At 47.0% G+C, this 21,947-nt stretch overlaps 2 protein-coding genes across 3 annotated transcripts; one reads left to right on the top strand and one right to left on the bottom strand.

Annotated features, from left to right (window-relative positions):
* Positions 1 to 963: 963 nt before the first annotated feature.
* cnot8 (CCR4-NOT transcription complex, subunit 8) lies at positions 964 to 4,931 on the top strand. The gene is made up of 7 exons (XM_015961864.3): positions 964 to 1,062; positions 1,977 to 2,191; positions 2,350 to 2,543; positions 3,497 to 3,658; positions 3,736 to 3,880; positions 3,957 to 4,067; positions 4,341 to 4,931. The coding sequence occupies exons 2-7, from the start codon at positions 2,075 to 2,077 to the stop codon at positions 4,467 to 4,469; spliced, it is 858 nt and encodes a 285-aa protein (XP_015817350.1). The 5' UTR covers positions 964 to 1,062; positions 1,977 to 2,074; the 3' UTR covers positions 4,470 to 4,931.
* Positions 4,932 to 5,067: 136 nt separating this feature from the next.
* gemin5 (gem (nuclear organelle) associated protein 5) lies at positions 5,068 to 21,893 on the bottom strand. 2 transcript variants are annotated; one of them, XM_015961862.3, is made up of 28 exons: positions 21,628 to 21,893; positions 19,211 to 19,365; positions 18,605 to 18,786; positions 18,339 to 18,490; positions 18,160 to 18,258; positions 17,962 to 18,094; positions 17,679 to 17,844; positions 17,255 to 17,467; positions 17,091 to 17,176; positions 16,785 to 16,867; positions 16,190 to 16,323; positions 15,987 to 16,060; positions 15,449 to 15,630; positions 11,273 to 11,412; positions 11,006 to 11,177; positions 10,738 to 10,935; positions 10,566 to 10,622; positions 10,350 to 10,481; positions 10,163 to 10,258; positions 9,953 to 10,090; positions 7,958 to 8,105; positions 7,736 to 7,855; positions 7,454 to 7,664; positions 7,129 to 7,383; positions 6,884 to 7,046; positions 6,197 to 6,611; positions 5,593 to 5,680; positions 5,068 to 5,283 (listed from the first exon to the last, which is right to left on the bottom strand). In XM_015961862.3, exons 1-28 carry the CDS (start codon positions 21,767 to 21,769, stop codon positions 5,119 to 5,121), a joined length of 4,299 nt encoding a protein of 1,432 aa, XP_015817348.3. In that variant the 5' UTR covers positions 21,770 to 21,893; the 3' UTR covers positions 5,068 to 5,118. The 2 variants fall into 2 exon arrangements, with proteins under 2 accessions (XP_015817348.3, XP_015817349.3); XM_015961863.3 differs by having other exon boundaries at positions 10,581 to 10,622.
* Positions 21,894 to 21,947: the final 54 nt, after the last annotated feature.

The raw sequence follows: 21,947 nt of genomic DNA, 5'->3' as shown, positions 1-21,947 counted from the left end.
ACTAGCTCTGCCGGATGCTGAGGAAAAGGCGAGAGTGAAGCCGTTTTACTATCTGATCGGGGAACGGGGCAGAGAGCTCTGTGGAACGCTGATCGGAGCGGAGTCAAGAGTAACAGTAAGTGAGCTGATGAGAAAATAGATGAACACTGCAATCCCAATGTTAATGAGACTGTTGAGAGATACAGATTTTTTTACACGCAATCAGGCTCCTGGAGAAAATATTGATTTGGGCCGTAAATTATGTTAACTGAGCGGGTTGTCGCGCAGCGTGCTCCGCTCGCTCGATCAACGACTGAGAAAGAGCGGGAGATTTTCTGCTCACACAAGAGAGAGGATCGGAGGACGCTCCTTATGAATAACTCATAATTTCATTATTGTTTCTCCTGGAAGCGCTCAGTCAGACCGAGTGCTTTGATGTCGGGAGGTCCGGTCTTGGGGAGGGAGCAGGGTGAGTGACGGCGGCTGCAGCGTAATCATCTGTCTCTCTTATTTAGGGACATGGAGAAGTTAAAAGGAGAGAGAAATAGAAGATATAAGTTCTTGTTCCACTTTATTATTTTGTTTCATGATGATAAACGGATGTTAAATTCAGCTTAAAGAGAAGCTGGGAGGAAGCTTTGGTTCATTTTAAGTTACAGGAGATCTTGTTTCCTGTCTGCTCCTCCAGAGACAGCATGGACATGAGGGTTACATGGTGAGGGTCACACAGGACAGGTTAGTGCAGTCACACAGCCGAGCTGGAGGGGGACAGGTGTTGTCCTTTATATCGCAAGCTTGTGTGTTATGTGCATTACAGCCAGTGATCCAAACAGCAGCGCCCCCCCCCCCCCCCCCCCCCCAGCTCTCTTGCTTCTGGGTGTTTTTTGTGTGTGGCCCTCGGACCATTATAATTGAGGACCCCTGGTGTAGGAGCTATTTGCAGCTGCTGTTGGTCTGAGTTGAAGTGTTAACAACATCCGGTTCAGCAGGTGGCGCTGTGACTGCTGAGGCGGAGAGTGGCAAGAAAACGAAGCAGGAAGCGTTATTAGCATTAGTCTACAGGGTACATCCAGGCAATTCCAGGTAAATCCGGACTTTATTGTGTTCCTGCCGTTAGTGTTGCTTTGTTTGGCCACGCTGAGTTTAAACAAGACGCGAAAATAAATAAAATCAAAGCGACTGGTGGTTTGTTCGTTCTCGCGGTGTTTAGCATCGCGAGAGCTCCAGGGTTAGCTCTGATGCTAACTAGGTGCTCACGTAGTTTCTGCCGTCCAGGTGTCGTTGGCTGTTTATGTTTCACTTTGAACAGGTTTTAAAACTTTGTTTTCGCGAGTGATTTAATCAAATCCTTCTAAAGATCCCCAGTTATGTGTTTATCACGTCCGGTGCTGTTAGCTAAGGCAGAGCTGCAGCAACAACGGAGGGCATCTGTTAAAACCAAGTTTTAGTCCTGGACCTGCAGTACAGTTTAAATAAGGTCTTCTATCAGGAGAAAAGGATGTGGGAGTTTTGATAAAGAATATACTAAAAATTAAAACATTTAAACAAAAGTAAGTTTGACAACAAAGCCAAACTCCTGTGATGCGTCTCAGTTAGGTTCGTCTGAAAGTAGAAAGAGGTTTGAGGCAAAACGAACAAAACTGTGTTGCAGTCAAGGGTAGTGATCAAAATAACGTGTTATTATGGGCTAGATTATTCATTAGATGTACACATACCCGAGAGATATATGTGGAAATGTTTTTTTCACCTAAAAACTCAAACTCAAAACCTATGAAAACAGTTTTTGCTTTTTTTTCGCGGAGTAAAACTCACGTTGTTCAGGTGCAAGAATCACAGAACAATCGCTGCGTTTGTAAAAATAAAAGCTTTACAAGAATCATTTTACAGTTGAGCAGCGGTTTGATTGTGTTGTTCTGTGTAAGATTTAATCAGTATTAATTACCTTTTTATTGTGATTATTGTTTAAATCTATTCAAGCATCTCTGATCTTTTTCCAGATTATTTAGTTTTTATTTAAGGCACTGCCCCCCCTCCCCCCGCCCCATCCCCATCTGCAAGACTGTTGGGATTGGAGCGCACCAGCGGACCCGCCAACATGCCAGCCGCTCTGCCAGACTCCAGTCAGATAATCTGTGAAGTCTGGGCGAGCAATGTGGAGGAAGAAATGAGGAAGATCCGACAGATTATTCAGAGCTACAACTACGTCGCTATGGTGAGATCATCTAGTCAGCAGCAGCAAAACGATTGGAATAAATACAAAATACTTTTCTTGTGTTTAATAGTTAAAAATCCTGTTTACCGGCCAGCTTCAGTCCCTGACACGGTAACAAATCCTCTGAATTAATGTCCAGAATTTCTCTCCATTTTCAGGACACAGAATTCCCCGGAGTCGTGGTCCGACCGATCGGTGAGTTTCGCAGCACCGTGGACTACCAGTACCAGCTGCTTCGGTGCAATGTGGACCTCCTGAAGATCATCCAGCTTGGGCTCACATTCATGAACGAAGATGGCGATTATCCTCCAGGCATGACGACGTGGCAGTTCAACTTCAAGTTCAACCTGACGTATGTGAAGCGCTGCTCTGTCTGAAAGCTAAACTTCATTTTACTCATGTCAGGTTTAGCCGTATTACCCATAATGCATCGGAGCAGCAGTCTGCAGAAAATGATCAACATTCAGCTTTCCTGCAGTAAATATCTGGTTGTTTTGCTCATGAGGCTGGTTTATTACCATTTATTTAAGGAATTAAAATAATAAAAACTTCTGTTCCAGTGCTTGGCTTAAAACCCTGTTTCAGTAAGAAGCAAAGATAAAAAGAAGGAAGGTGAACTTCTTGAGTATAATACTGCCTAGTGGTTTCATAGGTTTGTTGTAAAAATACAATGAAAGTATCAGTTGATGCTTTTAAATTTAAAGGGCAAGTCACCCCCTACCAGAGTAATACTCCACTCCCACTTCATGTTTGAAAAATGCAACGAATGCTGTTGCCTAGCAGACCAAGAGGGCGGAGGCACTAACAAATACACACACACACACGCAGGCTCACAACGACATTGTGACATATGGTGTACCAGCTAACGTTCTAGGGTACCTCTTAGCCAATAGCGATGGCAGATTTAAATTCTAATGCAGTGCAGAGATTTTACCTGACAACGACACAGCACTGACAGTTTTAGGCAGAAACTAAAAATTTTAACTAAAATGCACTAAAGTGCAAAACTATTGACTACACGTGTCTGCAGCACGATTAGACACGTGTTTATATAGTTTATCAGAAAAAAAAAGTTGATTTGGGGGTGACTTGCTCTTTAAAGTTTGGTAGCAAATGTTCAGAGAAGCTTTTCAGAAGATATTTTAGAAAGTTTCTTCATCTGAATGCAGAACAAAAACCATCAGTTTCTCTGGAAGAGATTTTCTGAATGACTCGGGTTCTTTTTCCTAATTTAATTCCATCTTAAAGGCCTTATGTTGCGCTGATGTGTTTGAGGTTGAATCCTCTAAATTCTTGTCCTCGCAGAGAGGACATGTACTCTCAGGACTCCATAGACCTGCTCCAGAACTCAGGCCTGCAGTTCAAGAAGCACGAAGAGGAGGGAATCGACACGCTCTACTTTGCCGAGCTCCTGATGACGTCGGGCCTGGTTCTGTGTGAAAACGTCAAGTGGCTGTCCTTCCACAGGTCTGTTGTCATGGTGCTGGGGGGCGGGGCAACCTGTGACATCAGCAGCTGGATATCTAAACACTCATTTCCAACAGTGGCTACGACTTCGGTTACCTGGTGAAGCTGCTGACGGACGCTCGGCTCCCTGAAGAGGAACACGACTTCTTTCAGATCCTCAACTTGTTCTTCCCAGCGATCTACGACGTCAAGTATCTGATGAAGAGCTGCAAGAGTTTAAAGGTACGATCCGCTCCATTATTGCAACCATTCGCCTGCAGCAGCAGCAGCGTGGTCTGACGGCTGTGGGTCTGTTCAGGGCGGTCTGCAGGAGGTGGCGGACCAGCTGGAGCTGAAGAGGATCGGGCGACAGCACCAGGCCGGGTCGGACTCGCTGCTCACAGGGATGGCGTTCTTCAGGATGAAAGAGGTATCCTGGTTTTCCTGCTGGCTTGTCTGAGGGTATCTGTTCACCCCAAAATCACAAGTTGTTATCAGAGCTCATCTATCTGGAGGCTGACAAATGTCCATTCTGTTTGATGTTGCCATAGCAACCACATCCTAAATGGCAGGTTTAATTTTTCCGTGATTTGATCAGAATTTTAAACATTTATTGTAATTTATTCCTTAAAAATGTTGATTTCCTCTCGAATCAGAGGAGATTTTCAGTTTGTCGTTGCTGATGAGGGTTTTTTTTGTCCAGCTTTTCTTTGAAGACAACATCGATGATGCCAAGTACTGTGGGAGGCTGTACGGCCTGGGCTCAGGCTCCAACCAACCCCAGAACGGCATTTCCAGTTCGGGTCAGGAGGAGACCAACAACAAGCACTGACGGAGCACCTCACACACTCACACGGCCGTTTTTAAAGCCAGCCAGCAGACGTCCCTCTTCCAGAGAGAATCTGAGCCTCCCAGCTGAGTGACTCCCCGGTGGACTCGCCCATCCTTCAGCGGCTCCTGATTTTTTTAAATCACCTTTTAAGCGAGTCGACGTCACGTAGTCAGAACACTTTTAAATCTGCTTTTACGGCGCTGCTCCTGTGTCCGACTGGGATTTTAGAGACTTCAGTTCAGTCAGACAGCTGATATGAATTTTTCTTTTGCTGGGATTTAATTTTCCGTGTCGACGCCCGACGGCCTGTACAGTAAAATGCTTTAGATCATTCCAAAGCTGCAGGAACTTGTGAGCGAGCTCTGTGTGGGAACGTGTCAGTCATCCATCAGCTCCACTGTTTCACGTTCTGCTTGGTTTTCAGCTGTTGTACATTAAACTGTTTTGTATTTTAATTGTAAACTCTTTGTTTGTCCTGTTCTTTATGGAGCGGGTCGGGCTCTGCTCTAGAACTCAAGAAACAAACGGTTTTCATTTTCATCAGTGGTTCTCCTTCCTGTTGGAGGGAACGGCTGAAATCAACCCTCTGGAGTCCGGGTTCGTTACTAAAGTTCTTTATTTGACAGCAGCGGCGCATGACGAGCTCCGATCAGGAGCAGAGTCTCCGCATGGCCTTCAGAACGCTGCGGCTGCTTCCGTGTTTACGGAGCATTTCTTTGGCCTCCTCCTGGAGAACGTCGGACACGGATGACGAAGACCGGCTGAGATGAAGGAGAACAAGGCAACATTCCACCACATCTGGGCGAGGGAACATCTGGAAAGCAAAAATACCAGAAAGAACTTAGTCGGCAAAAAATGAACGATGTTTAGTAAACGTCCGTCCGGAGTTAAAGCAGGACGAGGAAACTCGTTTTCACCGCTTTGCTTTAGCCTCATGAAGCTTTAACTCCTGATCAGCAGCTGGAGACGTGTGTGTGTGTGTGTGTGTGTGTGTGTGTGTGTGTGTGTGTGTGTGTGTGTGTGTGTGTGTGTGTGTGTGTGTGTGTGTGTGTGTGTGTGTGTGTGTGTGTGTGTGTGTGTGTGTGTGTGTGTGTGTGTGTGTGTGTGTGTGTGTGTTTTTTACCTTGATGGATTCGGGCAGGTCCGACAGCTCCTTCTGATATTTGGACATCTTTGTGGACAAAGACAGAAACGTCTCCTGGTTTTCCGAACTGAACAGAGCACAAAGGTCAAATTAAAAGTCAGGCACCAGATTAGCTCTGGGGACATTTCGTGTGTGGGTGTGTGTGAGAGAGAGAGAAATCTGTCTTCTCGATCCCCAGTGAGTCGTGGAGGATGGCTGCTTATACTGAGCCAGGATTCTCTGGAGGTTTCTTCCTGTTAAACGGGAGTTTTCCTCTCCACTGTCGCTAAATGTTTGCTTAGCATGAGGATTGCCGTATAGTCGCTAACAGTCAGTGACTTGATGCAACCTGCTGGGTTCCTTATATAGGAAACATTATTTCTGATTGGCTTAATGAACTGACCTGAATTGGAATGTTTATTATGTGAAGGTCCTCGAGACGACTCTTGTCGTGATTTGGCGCTTTATAAATAAACTTGAACTTGTTAATTCTGTAATCTGAGTTTTTGTTTAATAATCTGAATAAACAACCAGATTAGTTGTGAGATCTAATTAGATCTAATAATTGGACAAATTGAGAGACACTGGTGTTAAACAGCCTCACCGCTGCTCCGCATCAGCACCGCTCGGACCGTCTGATAAGGGACTTTGGTCCTGTTGGATCCCAGAGTCCAGCTGACTCCCCAGGACGCGGTTGTGCTGCAGAACCATGGCGGCCAGCTGGTCCTGGATCTCCTTCACAGATCTGTGAGCAGCCTGACTGATGGCGTGCGGCTCCGACAGAAGGACAGACACATCAAAGTCCAGTTCCTCCGAATCTGGGTTCTCCAGCTGGTCTTCTGGCTGTTCAGAAGGAAGTCCGTTCTGGACGTCTTGTCTGCCCGCCGAGTCTCTCCACCAGAACCGGTACAGACGGTGGTAGGAGACCATCGCCTGCAGGCTGCTGGCCGCTGCACTGGATGCTTCTGTGGTGGGATGAAGAGTTTTGGAATGTCTCCTGGAGAAAACCCGGATGTCTCCTGGAAAACAAAACGGCTCGGTTTGATTAAAGAGTAAAAATGGAGAAGGTAGCTTCTGACCCGGTCTCTGGTGAGCACACGGGTCCAAAAGGATGAATCAGTGGTTTTGGGTTATGGTTGCAGATCACCACCAGCAGATGGCTGTGGTAGGCCACACACACACACACACACACACACACACACCCACACACACACACACACACACACAGAATTATGGGTTTCTGATCATCTGGAGCTGAATGTGAATGGAAAGGTCCGAATGGGCTCGGTACCGTCGGGGAACAGCAGCCTGCAGAACTCTGCAGAGACACAGAAGTGTCCCTCGTCTCGGAGCCAGGACGCCGCCCGCCACAGCTCCTCCAACAGCTGCTGGCCGTCGTCCACCAACCAGCTCAGCAGCGCCCGGGTCAGGTGGACCGAGCAGTACAGCAGAACCTGACGATAGAGACACATGCACTTCAGCTGATTTAAAGAATGGAAAGTTTGTTGTTTTGGACCGTGCCGGGCCAGACTGGACCTGTCTGAGGGGGATGCTGGTGCTGGGTGTTGGACTCTCCACCCTCCTCAGGTCCTGCAGCAGAACATCTGCGCTGTCGGCTCCAACACCGAACTCCTCCTCCCACACATCAGTGACCCGGTCCAGAAAGAGGGTGGATCTCTGACCTGGCGATGCCCACGGATGGCTGGAGGCGCCGGGAGCCAGAGGGAAGACCTCGGAGCTGTCCAGCAGCGCCGCCAGCAGCTCAGCCACACACAGGTGGATCCTGTGGACCTGAACAGAACCGGGGTCAAACAGCATCTTTACCTGAAACGACCCGCTAAGGTTCTGGTTGGGTTCTCACCAGAAGGCCCGGCTGTGAGCCCAGAACATCCTGCGCTCCGACCCAGTCGTGAGCAGCAGCCAGGTCTCTGGCACATCTCAGAGCCAGCGACTGGGCCAGAGCCTCCTCTCCGGAGATCCGGGCCAGGCTGGCGGCCGTCCTCAGAGACGGAACGTCGTTCTTTCTGGAGACGACTTTGGCTGCATCGAAACCACAGCCAGCAGCGAGGTAACTGGACCGGAACCAGAAGAACCCGTTAGTTCACTAAAGCAGATGCTCTACATAAGTTCTGAAGGTTCTGACCATTTAGCAGCAGCAGACAAATGTCCGTCTCTCTCCAACACAGCGGCCCAAGACGTGTACAGGTTCTTCAGAACCACTTCATCTGCCGGCAGCCGGGCCAGAACCAGAGCGATCGCCTCTCTGACACACAGAACCGCTCCGTTAGCATCCGACAAACATCAGAACCACTCAGTTCTACCTGGGTTCCTACAGGTGAACCCGTCTGGTCCAGCGCTTCAGAACCTGTAGAGCTTGTTGGACTCCAGCAGCGCCACAGCCTGGTACGGTTTGTTGACGGAGAGCAGGTGAGACGCTGCCTTCAGGTACTGCTCCTGCAGACACAGCTGCTTCACAAAGGCCTCCACCGTCCGGCGCCACACCTCAAAGCCAGCTGCAACAGCAGGAAGAAGAAAGTGACACGATGTTCTGACACTTGACTCGGGTCTTTAGCTCACACGGGCAGGACCAGAATAAACACGAATCATCTGACATCCTGGTTCTGGGGCAGAGGCTTAAACAGCCTCAGTTTGGAGAAATACAGGTGCTGGCCAGTAAATTAGAATATCATCAAAAGGTTGAAAATATTTCAGTAATTCCATTCAAAACGTGAAACTTGTACATTATATTCATGCAATGCACACAGACCAATGTATTTCCAATGTTCATTACATTTAAATTTGATATTCATAAGTGACAACTAATGAAAACTCCACATTTGGTATCTCAAAAAATTAGAATATTCTGAAAAGGCTGAATATAGAAGACACCTGCTGCCACTCTAATCAGCTGATTTACTCAAAACACCTGCAAAGGCCTTTAAAAGGTCCCTCAGTCTTGTTTTGAAGGCACCACAATCATGGGGAAGACTTCTGACTTAACAGCTGTCCAAAAGACAATCATTGACACCTTGCACAAGGAGGGCAAGACACAAAAGGTGATTGCTAAAGAAGCTGGCTGTTCGCAGAGCTCTGTGTCCAAGCACATTAACAGACAGGCGAAGGGACGGAAAAAATGTGGTAGAAAAAAGTGTACAAGCTCTAGGGATAACCGCACCCTGCAGAGAATTGTGACGACAAACCCATTCAAAAATGTGGGGGAGATCCACAAAGAGTGGACTGCAGCTGGAGTCAGCGCTTCAAGAACCACCACGAGGAGACTCATGAAAGACATGGGATTCAGGTGTCGCATTCCGTGTGTCAAGCCACTCTTGAACAAGAAACAGCGCAAGAAGCGTCTCGCCTGGGCCAAGGACAAAAAGGACTGGACTGATGCTGAGTGGTCCAAAGTTATGTTTTCTGATGAAAGCAAGTTCTGCATTTCCTTTGGAAATCAAGGACCCAGAGTCTGGAGGAAGAGCGGAGAAGCACAGAATCCACGTTGCATGAGGTCCAGTGTAAAGTTTCCACCGTCAGTGATGGTGTGGGGTGCCATGTCATCTGCCGGTGTTGGCCCACTCTGTTTCCTGAGGTCCAGGGTCAATGCAGCCGTCTACCAGGAAGTTTTAGAGCACTTCATGCTTCCTGCTGCTGACCAACTTTATGGGGATGCAGACTTCACCTTTCAACAGGACTTGGCACCTGCACACAGTGCCAAAACCACCAGCACCTGGTTCAAGGACCATGGTATCCCTGTCCTTGATTGGCCAGCAAACTCGCCTGACCATAACCCCATAGAAAATCTAGGGGGTATTGTGAAGCGGAGGATGCAATACGCTAGACCCAACAATGCAGAGGAGCTGAAGACGACTATCAGAGCAACCTGGGCTCTCATAACACCTGAGCAGTGCCACAGACTGATCGAGTCCATGCCACGCCGCATTACTGCAGTTATTGAGGCAAAAGGAGCCCCGACTAAGTATTGAGTGCTATACATGCACATTCTTTTCATGTTCATTCTTTTCAGTTGGCCAACATTAGAGAAACAAACATTTTTTCATTGGCCTTTAGAATATTCTAATTTTCTGAGATACCAGATTTGATGTTTTCATTGGTTGTCACCTATAAATATCAAATTTAAATGTAATGAACATTGGAAATACATTGGTCTGTGTGCATTGCATGAATATAATGTACAAGTTTCACGTTTTGAATGGAATTACTGAAATATTTTCAACCTTTTGATGATATTCTAATTTACTGGCCAGCACCTGTAGGCTCTTTAAATGTAAAAACCAAAGTTCTTTCAGATTCGATCGACCAGCACCGAGAAGTTCTGGGTCTGAGGGCTTTCAGTTGTTACCCATGGGGGCGATGGACAGCAGGTGGTCGTTCAGCTCGCCCCTCTCTGTGGCAAGCTGCAGCGCCCCCTCCAGGTCTCCAGTCCAAAGGCGCAGGTACACCACCGAGTCGTAGTGACCTGCCTCGATGTGGGCGTCCTCTGAGGAGCAGGAAGTGGAGTTCAGACGCATGAAAAACGTTCCTGTTAGTAAAAGCAGGAGGAAGAACCGACCTTCTGCCTGGAACATGCGGTACAGCGCCGGTCGGTCGTGGAACAGGCCCAGATGGAGGTGGTCCCCCTGACCCGGGACACAGCCTGCAGGAGGGGCTGGAACACACACACACACACACACACACCTCCTGCCTTCAGTAAAAGCATCACCATGACCACGAGCAGCGAGCACCACCCGGCTACAGACCTGCACCCCCCGGGTGTCTGACGGAGGCCAGTGTGAGGACGTCCTGCAGCAGCTCCTCTCTGGGCCGGTGGTCCATGGAGGTGCTGAGGGGCAGCATGGAGCGGGCCTTCTTCTTCTTCAGAACCAGGAGATCTGGAGAAACCAAGAGCTGCTGATCAGGACCAGAACCAGTCTACTGGGCCGGAACCCAGCTGGGACCTCAGTTCAGACAAAAACCTGGTTTTTCTTTACTTTTCGCAGCAGGAATTGAGTTTTTTTGCGTCTCAAAATTTGCTGAAAGAGAAAAAAATTCTTTTATTTTTCCACAGAATTTTTTAAAATATCATTTTTAAACTAAAGTTTAAATGAAATTCTTTTTCCACTGAAACCAGAACCGACTTGTTTCTACCTGTGGTCACCTCCTGGTTCTGTGTGGATCGGACCTCCTCCTCGTCCTCAGACAGCTCCTTCTCAGTCGTCATGGTTACTCCTACAACAGAATCTCCGTTCATGTTCGGCGCCGTGGCTCCTCCGGACCCGTTCTTGCTCTTTTTCTTCTGCTGTTTGGAACGGGCCCGCTTCTCCTGCATCATGACCTTCTTCTTTCCTGAGATGACACCACAGACAGTTCTGGCTTGGTCTGTTGGATCTGAACCAGAACCCAAATCCGGGTGTACCTTTGGGGGGTTTGGTGAATTCCTGTTTGGAGACCTTCCACTCGTGCACGGTGAAGTCCCTCCCTCCGGTCCAGATCCCATCTGGGTCAACGGGTGACCAGTCGACACACAGCAGGTAGCCGTTGTGACCGCGGTAGTTGGAGATGGCAGCCTCCTCCAGAACATCCCACACCTGCAGGAACCAGAACCAAACAGAACTTTTACAAGCTTAGAGCAGAAAGCCGTTCCAAGCGGGAACGTCTCCGTGCAGCTTTTCCAGCTGCTGACCTGGGCGGTGCCGTCGTAGGAGACCGTGACCAGCCGGCCGCTGTGATGCGGACTCCACGACATCCCCGTGATTTTAGCCGTGTGGCCGGATAACCGACGATAGGACTCGGTCAGAACCGCCGGCTCCTCTGGAGGATTCTCTATGGAAAAACGGATCAGAACGTTAACATCCAGCGTGTCTGATTCTGTTTCTACTGCACACTCCATGTTCGCTTCCCTCTTTATTATTATGTTCATGTTCATGTATTTAGCAGACGCTTTGGTCCAAAGCGGCTTACAAGTGATAATCGGCATGTTGCCCTTGAGCAGTGGTCTGCAAATGGCGGCCCGCGGGCCACGTCCGGCCCGCAAGCCCTCTCTTTGTGGCTCCGCCCACCCCCACCCCCGACCGGGAGGTTTAGGACAGAGCTGAGGAAAATAATCAAATAATCAATGCATGAGATGCGGGCATAAACGGTTTTGCATCACAGAAGAGTGCCATAATCAATTATAGTGGAATGTAGTTGTGTTATTTTAACGGCGGTGGTGCTGAGCGCTGGAGTTATAACCTGAGACCAAACCCGAATCGAATCAGCCCGACCGGTTCTGTTGGATTTGGGCCGTAAATTATGTTAGTTGAGCGGGTTGTCGCGCGGCGCGCTCCGCTTGCTCGATCAGCGACTGAGACAGAGAGAGCAGGAGATTGTCTACTCACACGTGAGAGGATCAGAGGACGCTCCTCCAAACACGCACTATTACTTTCATAATTTCATTATTGTTTCTCCTGGAAGCGCTCACTCAGACCGAGTGCTGTGATGTCGGGAGGTCCGGTCTTGGGGAGGGAGCAGGGTGAGTGACGGCGGCTGCAGCGTAATCATCTGTCTCTCTTATTCAGGGACACGGAGAAGTTAAAAGGAGAGAGAAATAGAAAATAGAAGTTCTTGTTCCACTTTATTATTTTGGTTCATGATGATAAACTGATGTTAAATCAGCTTAAAGAGAAGCTGGGAGGAAGCTTTGGTTCAATTTAAGTTACAGGAGATCTTGTCTCCTGTCTGCTCCTCCAGAGGCAGCATGGACATGAGGGTTACATGGTGAGGGTCGCACAGGACAGGTTAGTGCACTCACACAGCCGAGCTGGAGGGGGACAGGTGTTGTCCTTTATATCGCAAGCTTGTGTGTTATGTGCATTACAGCCAGCGATCCAAACAGCAGCAGCCCCCCATTCCCCTAACCCAAACCCTCTTTAAAGGTCAGGTGTTCATCAATCACAACACCCAGATTTCGAACTGCCTTTGAAGGAGCCAGAGATAGGAAGTCATTGTGCTGTATGGATGGTTTTGCTGGAATGACAAGTAGTTCAGTTTCAGAGAGGTTGAGTTGGAGATGGTGGGATTTCATCCATTTTGATATGTCAGAGAGACAGTTTGATATTCGTGCAGAGACAGTGTGGTCGTCCGGTGGAAATGACAGATAGAGCTGGGTGTCGTCTGCATAGCAGTGGTAGGAGAAGCCATGTGATCAAATGATCTCACCCAGTGAGGTGGTGTATATGGCAAAGAGAAGAGGTCCTAGTACAGAGCCCTGGGGGACTCCTGTGGCAAGATGGTGCACGGTAGAGGATTGTCCATGCCAAGATACACTGAATGATCGTCCTGTGAGGTACGATTCAAACCAGGCGTGTGCTTTCTCTGTGATGCCCATGCTAGAGAGTGTGGACAAAAGGAAGCCATGGTTCACAGTGTCAAATGCTGCCGATAAGTTGAGCAGGATAAGCAATGAGGATTTGCCTGTCGCTCTAGCTTCTTTTAAGGATTCTGTCACTGCTAGCCGAGCCGTTTCAGTGGAGTGGCCCTTTTTGAACCCAGATTGGTAAGGGTCAAGCAGACAGTTTTGTGACAAGTATTCTGTGATCTGCTTGAAAGCCACCCTTTCAATGATTTTGGACAGAAAAGGGAGGAGAGAGATAGGTCAGTAGTTCTCCACATGATTAGGAGGAAGAGATGTTTTTTAGCAGCGGTTTAGCCTGAGCATGCTTGAGAGAGGTGGGAAATGTACCCAATGTCAGTGAAGCGTTGATCACATGTGTGACTGCTGCGGCTACTGCAGGAGCAATCGCTTGGAGCAGCTTAGTCGGAATGGGGTTGAGTGGGCATGTAGTAGGGCGGCTGCACGTGAGAAGCTTGGACACACAGTTCTCAGTGAGAGGGGAAAAAGAGGAAAATGAAGCAGTAGGGCCTGAGATGGTTGGGCTAGAAGCTAAATTATTATTATTATCATTATTATCATCATCATTATTATTATTATTATTATCATTATATCATTATTATTATCATCATCATCATCATTAGTATCATTCTCATTATTATCATCATTATCATTATTATTATTATTATTATTATTATGATCATCATCATCATCATCATCATCATTATTATTATTATTATTATCATCATCATTATTATTATTATATCATTATTATTATCATTATTATCATTCTCACTATTATTATCATCATCATTATCATTATTATTATGATCATTATTATCATCATCATCATCATCATTATTATCATTATTATTATGATCATCATCATCATCATCATTATTATTATTATTATCATCATCATTATTATTATTATATCATTATTATTATCATTATTATCATTCTCACTATTATTATCATCATCATTATCATTATTATTATGATCATTATTATCATCATCATCATCATCATTATTATCATTATTATCATTCTCATTATTATTATCATCATCATTATCATTATTATTATGATCATTATTATTATCATCATCATTATCATTATTATTAATATCATTCTCATTATCATTAATATCGTTATTATTATCATCATTTCGATCATCATCATCATCATCATTATTATTATCATTATTATCATCATCATCATTATTATATCATTATTATTATCATTCTCATTATTATTATCATCATCATTATCATTATTATTATGATCATTATTATCATTCTCATTCTCATTATCATTATATCATTATTATTATCATCATTTCGATCATCATCATCATCATCATCATTATCATCACCATTATATCATTATTATTATCATCATCATTATCATTATTATTATGATCATTATTATTATCATTCTCATTATCATTATATCATTATTATAATCATCATTTTGATCATCATCATCATTATTATTATTATCATTATATCATTATTGTTATCATCATTTCGATCATCATCATCATCATCATTATTATTACCATTATATCATTATTGTTATCATCATCATCATTATTATTATCATCATCATCATTATTATTACCATTATATCATTATTATTATCATCATCATTATTATTATTATCATTATTATCATTCTCATTATTATTATCATCATCATTATCATTATTATTATGATCATTATTATTATCATTCTCATTATCATTATATCATTATTATTATCATCATTTCGATCATCATCATCATTATTATTATTATTATTATTCATGCTCCCTCGCTGCCACCTAGGATTGACTGAAAAGGGTTTGTTGTTAGCCTCAAGGACAACCTGCTGGACTGACTGTCACCTGTAAGTCACTTTAGACAGAAGCGTCTGCTACATACATAAACATAAAATGAACCAGTCGCTTCAGTTTTAGGTGAAACTGAGTTTATGAAGCTTTTCAGCAAAAAGTTTGACTTTTTGAGGATCTTAGAACAGGGTATCTGCAGGTTTAAGGGAGCCAAATTTAAGACTTTTAAGACATTTTTTAAGGCCACTTTGACCAAATTTAAGCTATTTTTTTAAATTAAATTTAAGCTAAATTTTCCAGCTATTGCCTGGAACCGGTGCTAACCACAAACAGCCCCCTTTCACAACCAGCTGAATGTGTACGGTTCCGCTTATGCAAATATCATACACAAAATGCTGAAGACTAACTAGAAATTCACGAAAATTTTATAGAAATAAAAGAATCTTGTTTATTGGGTCTTTGGTAATTTAAGACCTTTGGAAACTGGATTTAAGGATTATTTGTCATTTTTAAGGATCTTTAGGGCCTTAAATTTGGAAAAGCAAATTTAAGACTAAGACGTTTTAAGGGCCGTGGATACCCTGTAGAATGTAATATCTTCAAATGAAAGCAGATTTTTTCAAATGTAGTAACGGATGACAGGAGGACTTGCTGCACCTAGGACGGAGCGGAGGTCGTGCACGAAGACGATGGCGTTGCTGGAGCCGGAGGCCAGCAGGGCGTGCAGCTCAGGGGCGGAGCTGTGGTCGGGGTGCCATCGTAGCGTGTTGATGATCTTGTGATGCTGCTGGATGCTGCACAGCAGCTTCAGGTGGGGGGGCTGGTACACATCGATGCTCCTGTGAGGGGAGGGCGAAGAGAAGCATGGTTATGAACACATGAGGATTTTAAATTAGCATCCTAAAACAAACCTCAGTTAAGCTCTGAATCAAAGTTGCATTTTAACCAGAAGCCGCTACTCTGGAATAAATCGGTTTTCCTGACACGTTCTTGGATTTTCTTCTATCCAACTCCAGAACCTCTCAGAGGTTTAAACTCAGACGATTTCATGCTGAGTAAGGATGAATATAAATGAGATCAAAGACACATAAAAACATTTTGACGCCTTTCGGTCTGATTTGGGCATTTAGACAACTCGGAAACCCGGAGGCCTTGCTGTGTAGCGATTTGGGTCGAGCCCCCGGAGGTCACTCACCCATCCTCGTTGCCAATAGCAACAGCCTTCCCATCTGGTTTCCAGCTGAGGTCTGTGTGTGGAGACAGTTTGTGCTGTTGGAGGTAAAAACATTTGGTCAGCACAGATCCAGCCTCGGCCAACACGACACCAGCAGGTTTTAGGTCTTCAGCCATCACCGGGTAACCCCAGGGCGGGCCGTGTGGCATTCGGACCCCACCCACCTGGATGCTGTTGGTGTCCCTGATCAGCTTATCGATGTCTGCCGCCGCTCTGCTCAGCTTGGATGGGTCGTGCTGCAGGATGACGCCTTCACCGGAGCAGCTGTACAAGCTGTAGCTCGCTTTTCCTTCTGCACCTGAACGCCACAAAAACAAATGTTTCTGAGGATGACTCAGCACAATAAAACGATGAGTCACTTTAGAAGCAGGTTTGCTGTAATCTGGGAGGGGCTAAGTCCTGTTTCAGGTTTAGCCGTTAGTTTCTTTTTATCCTGTCCCTCCGTAATCCCAACATCAGCAGCTTTAATCCCCACAGAACGGAGACAACGAGGCAACGCTGCAGATGAAGGAGGCATCAGCAGATCAGTGGTGCTGCAGCCATCAGGGCCCAGTGGCCCAGCTGATCCATGTGCTCATCACAGCTGATGGGAGGGGCGGGGCTCTTTCTATTACAAAGTTGACTACAAAAGGCCACATGGAGACGTTGGGATTTTCTGCTGACTCGTGGTTTCTCCAGGCGTCCCATGGTGCAGACTGTGCTGGGTCAGAAGATTCAGAGCAAACAGCAGCAGCTGCCAGGAGTTCAACAGGAACTCACCCAACGACATGGGGAGGACGGCGGGCCCCCAAGCCAGCGTGTACACGGTTTTCCTGTGGTAGGAGCTCGATATCTGAGGAGGCCTGGGGGAGAGCAAGCAGAGCAAAGGAGCCGTCAGAGCTGCAGAAAAACCTACGAGCTGAGTTTCAGGATTAAGAGGTAACGATGAAATAAAGTTCATGAAAGTTTAATTTAAGGAGTTTTATTTAAAACGATGAATAAACTGAATCAGAACATCCTGGAGCCGATTAGGAATGTCATCTGGAAAACCGATGACACCAGAGGTAGTTCCACCGAGGATCTCACTTGTTAGAGAAAACGTCGTAGATCCCAACTTTTCCATCATCAGTCCCAAAGGACAGCCAGCCTTCTTTCCTCGGATGCCACGCCAGCTGCAAGAGACGGGAAACGGATTTATAACCAACCTGAGGAATTTACAGGAATGTTTCCAGGAACGGAACCCGCCGCACCGCCGTGACTTTGGACTTGATCCCCTGCCAGAAGGACCTGATGTCGTACTGGTTCTGAGAGCTCAGCGTGTTCCACACCCGGATCATGTTGTCGCCCACGCCGAGCGCCAGGCAGGCCACGCCCACAGGAGAGAAGGTCAGGGTGTAGACGTGACCCCCCAGGGTGGGGAGGGTCCAGCAGCAGCCTAAAGACTCCAGGTCCCAGCATTTAATCTGGACCGGATCAAGAAACAGTTGGTTCTGATTTGATTCTCTCTCTCCCACTCACTCACACTCACACACACACACACACACACACACACACACACACACACACGCACACACACACACACGCACGCACGCACGCACGCACGCACGCACGCACGCACGCACGCACGCACACGCATGCACACACACACACACACACACACACACAGTGACCCACGTCTCTGTCCATGGAGGTGCTGATGAGCAGCTCTTTGCCGTCCTGCAGTTGGACAGAACTCATGTTGAAGACGATCCGGTTGTGGTTCTGACCCTCAGACGACGATCCGAACAAACTCCACCTCTGTTTTCCTGTACTGGCTAAATCCCACATCACCAACTCCCCACTGGACTCACAAACACACACAGAAACCAGCTGGAGTTAGACACGAAAGGAAATTCTGGGATGGTTCTGGTTTTGATAACATGAGAAGTTGCCCTCCGGGTCATCCGGACCGCCTGACCTGAAGCAGCTGGATATGAGTTGTGTGGGTCTGCCCTTCGGCCAGAGGACGTTGAGCCAGATCCTCTCTTTGACTCCCGGGTCGACAGCAGAACCTCTCCTCTTCAGGAACGGCAGCTTCAGCGTCATCACGCCTGAGACGGCAGAAGAGTCAGCCTCTGTGATTTTAACCTGCTGCCACTAAAATCAAATCCAGCACCTTTTCCCTTCGCTGTGCTCCAGATCCGGACCGTCTGATCTTTGCTCCCAGAAGCCAGGAAGCATCCCGTCTCGCCTTCTGTTGGAACTCCATCAGCTCCTGCAGCAGACCCACACATGAAACCCGAGATCCACGTAAAACGTGCACTTTAGTTTTGACAGAAGGGACATCAGCGTTACCGTCTCCATCCTCAGCTCTGCTGCCGAAGGCATCCTCTCCAGTCACAGGACACCAGGCCACAGAGTGGATCTCGTTGTCGTGTCCACGGAGACGTTGCATCACTTCGCCTTTCTTACTCACATCGATCAACACGATCATTCCATCTTTATACCTACAAAAGTGTTTCATCGTTACCGTTCACCTCTGAAACACTGGGGAGCAGAATGTGTGTGTGTCTAACACATGGAGTCCCTTTGACCCATGTGCTGCTCTGTTCTGGTCCTACCCGACAGCCACAGACTTCCAGCTGTGAGGAGAACAGCTCAGGCAGAAGATGGTTCTGGGTTCTGGGAAGAAGCTGGCCGTATCTCCGGTGTGGAACCAGTGGCAGACCACCACACCCTTCTCGTCGCCCGAGACCACCAGATTTTTATCCGCAGGGGACCAGTGCACCGCTGAGACGGGATTCTGAGGGGACAAAATAACTGATCACTTCCTGTTTGTTGTTTTTAATGGTCAATCATTATCAGCTGACAGGGTTTCCCCACCAGGCTAAGCCCCGCCCCCTCCCCGGCCCTACCTTCTCCACTGTCACGGACGATGAACGGCGAGACAAACTACGCACCCCTCCTCCGCTGATGCTGAACGGTGGTGTGACCCCCACACACACACTCTCACGGATGAGGAATGGTAGTGCAACCCCAGCCCCCACCCCCGCCACGCTTATGAACTTTTCTGGGGGAAACCCTGAGCTGATAAATCCACAAACATGTTTAGTTTATCTGCTGTGATGCCCGTGTCCATGGCTTCATGAGCTGATCCAGCAGCCAGCAGGAGGAACCGATACACTTTATAAATCACTCATCTGTGTGGGGGGGCAGCAGAGTCTCACCTGATGAGCAGCCTGCTCCCTCATTAGAGTCTTATTGCTGGAGTCCCAGAAGTGAACGGTGCCATTAGTAGACGCGCTGACGCAGAAGTGACTCTGCTCCGGGTGCTGACAGAACGAAAAGCCCGACACCAAGTCCCTGTGGCCCGTAAGCTCACCTGCAACACACACAAAAAAAGAAAAATAAAGGAAAAATAAATTGTAACCAGAAGATTTCTGGAGGAATGGTAAGATGAGCCAGAACCGCTTCAGCCTAAAGCCCATCGCCCTTCTGGTGCATAAGAAGTGTAAAAAGAACCAAAAACTACAGACAGGTTAAAGCAGCTGCTAGTGGCTCATTAGGGTAACCTTGGTAACCCCCTGTGGCTCGTTGGTGAGACCATGGCAACTACTGATGACTCAATGGGATCACCATAACAACCACCAGTGCCTCACTAGGATCACTATAGTAGCCCCTCCACCGGAGTCTCATTAGGGTAACCTTGGTAACCTCCTGTGGCTCGTTAAGCCGGGCGTACGCTGTGCGACTTTTTCACTTTTTTGAGCCGATTTTCCACTCGTGCGAGAATCTGCGAGAATCCACGACATCGGGGCGAGTTTTGCGCCGAGCGGTCGTGTAGTGTACAGGGGGTTACGAGAGGCGATTAACACCACGTGACCAGCTGCCGATCAGCAGTCGTGAGGTCGCACAGACTTCTGGCGTATTTAATATTTTGCTCGTCCCTTGTGAGGGTATCGCACTGTTGAAGCAGTGCTGCGAGCAGCTGCGACCCAAAAAGTATCAGAACCGCTCACGGCGCATGCGCAATCCTGCATCAACGCCGCTCGCTATTTCCCTATTAACACACACTGTTCATTTTTGTTTCTACACATTTTTTTTACTCACAAAGATTGTAAAGAAAGCGTGTTTGTCGTGTTCATGTCAAATTAAACTGATCACAAAACACAGATTTACTTTCTTTATTTTGTTTTACTCATCCAACCCCCATAAATCCCTGTGTGTCCTCCTGCAGCACTCCCGAAGGACAACAGGCAAGACAAGACAAAAAAGTCTGACGCGTTGTGTAAAAACTGCTATTTTTAGCATATTTTTAGGTCCGACGTGTTTCTACCAGACGTTCAGTGTGAGCAGTCAGGTCACATCCGAGAACTGGGTCGTGCAGTGTGAGCACATGACTCGTGAGATCTGCCCTGTTTGAGCTGAAGCTGAGTGCTACGAGTGAAAAAGTCGCACAGTGTACGCCCGGCTTTAGTGAGACCATGGCAACTACTGATGACTCAATGGGATCACCATAACAACCACCAGTGCCTCACTAGGATCACTATAGTAGCCCCCCCCCCCCCCCCCCCCCCCCCCCACCGGAGTCTCATTGGGTTACCATGGTTACTCCCTGCCATGGAAACAAACAACATCTCATTAGAATCACCATGGTAACTGTCCGCCAGTTGCTCATCGGGGTCACCATGGTAACCCCTCACAGGTGGATAATTAGGGTCACCATAGCAGCGCCCCACCAGTGGCTCATTTGGGGCACCATGGTAACTACCAGTGTCTTGCTAAGGTCACCACAGTAACCCCCCACTGGAGTCTCATTAGGGTTACCATGGTTACTCCCCACTGGTGGCTTATCAGTGTGACCATGGTCAGGGCGCAGATAGGATTTTCAAACTGGGGGTGGGGGGGGGGGGGGGGGGGGTTGGGACAAAGTTCCAATGTACCCTCCCCCAAACACATACACACATACACAAACTATTGCAAGAGCCTTAGCTAGAGCTCAAACAGTTTGTGTAATTTCATCCAATGGTTTACGAAAAAACTAACACTATTATATACGTGTTTGAAGCCATTATGCAACTGGCAACAAAGCTCGGCCTGATCAGCACTATCCACATCAGCCCTTTGTTATTCTCCCAATTAATTACTAACCACAACCTCATGCTTTATGCAAAACATTAAATGATTTTCAGATTACCAATCTTTACAGAAAACAAATTCACCCCCCTATCTGCGCGCCTGACCATGGTAACAAACAACATCTCATTAGAATCACCATGGTAACTGCCAACCAGTTGCTAATTAGGGTCACCATGGTAACCCTTCACCGGTGGATGATAGGGTCTCCGTGGGCGGGGCTTTTCTCCCACCGGTGGAGGACACTTTTCTCTCTGACCCCATGTTGCCCTACCTCACACCAGCTACCAAACTTCACAACCAACACACATATCCCGATTGAACCACGTGTTTCTGATGTTTAATCTGCATGTTTGGTGTTTAATCTAGAGAATGTGGGTACATGGGAACTTCCTAGCAGTAGATTAACAACTTTCCAGACTCTAGTCATCATGTTTTCTTCGCATCTGTTCTGTTAGCGGACACAGAGAAACCCCCGTATGAAAGGTAACGAGAATAGTAAACTCACCTGTAATCTTGCAAGAGGACGCAGAAACGTCAACCAGGTAAATGACGGTGTTGGCTCCGAAGCCCAGTAAACCATTGCTATTGACATCACTGCAGCGCGAGCAGTACCAGTTAGGGGAGGCGGGAAGCGACCTTTCGTTCATGTTGCTCTTTAAATGTCAGAAATTCAACACATTGAAGTCTGGATCGAACCAAAACAAACAGCTCACATGTACTTCTCACTCGCGTTGCAGTAACATCAATGCCGTACGTTCAACGTGGTGTCGTAAATTCTGTCGGTCCTCAATACGGGATCTTAACTGGGTCAAACTGTGCGGATTG

Source organism: Nothobranchius furzeri, chromosome 10, assembly GCF_043380555.1.
Source record: "Nothobranchius furzeri strain GRZ-AD chromosome 10, NfurGRZ-RIMD1, whole genome shotgun sequence".
In the NCBI taxonomy this organism is placed as follows: domain Eukaryota; kingdom Metazoa; phylum Chordata; class Actinopteri; order Cyprinodontiformes; family Nothobranchiidae; genus Nothobranchius; species Nothobranchius furzeri.
Note: the sequence above shows the minus strand (reverse complement) of the source record. Positions and strands in the feature narration are given on the sequence as shown.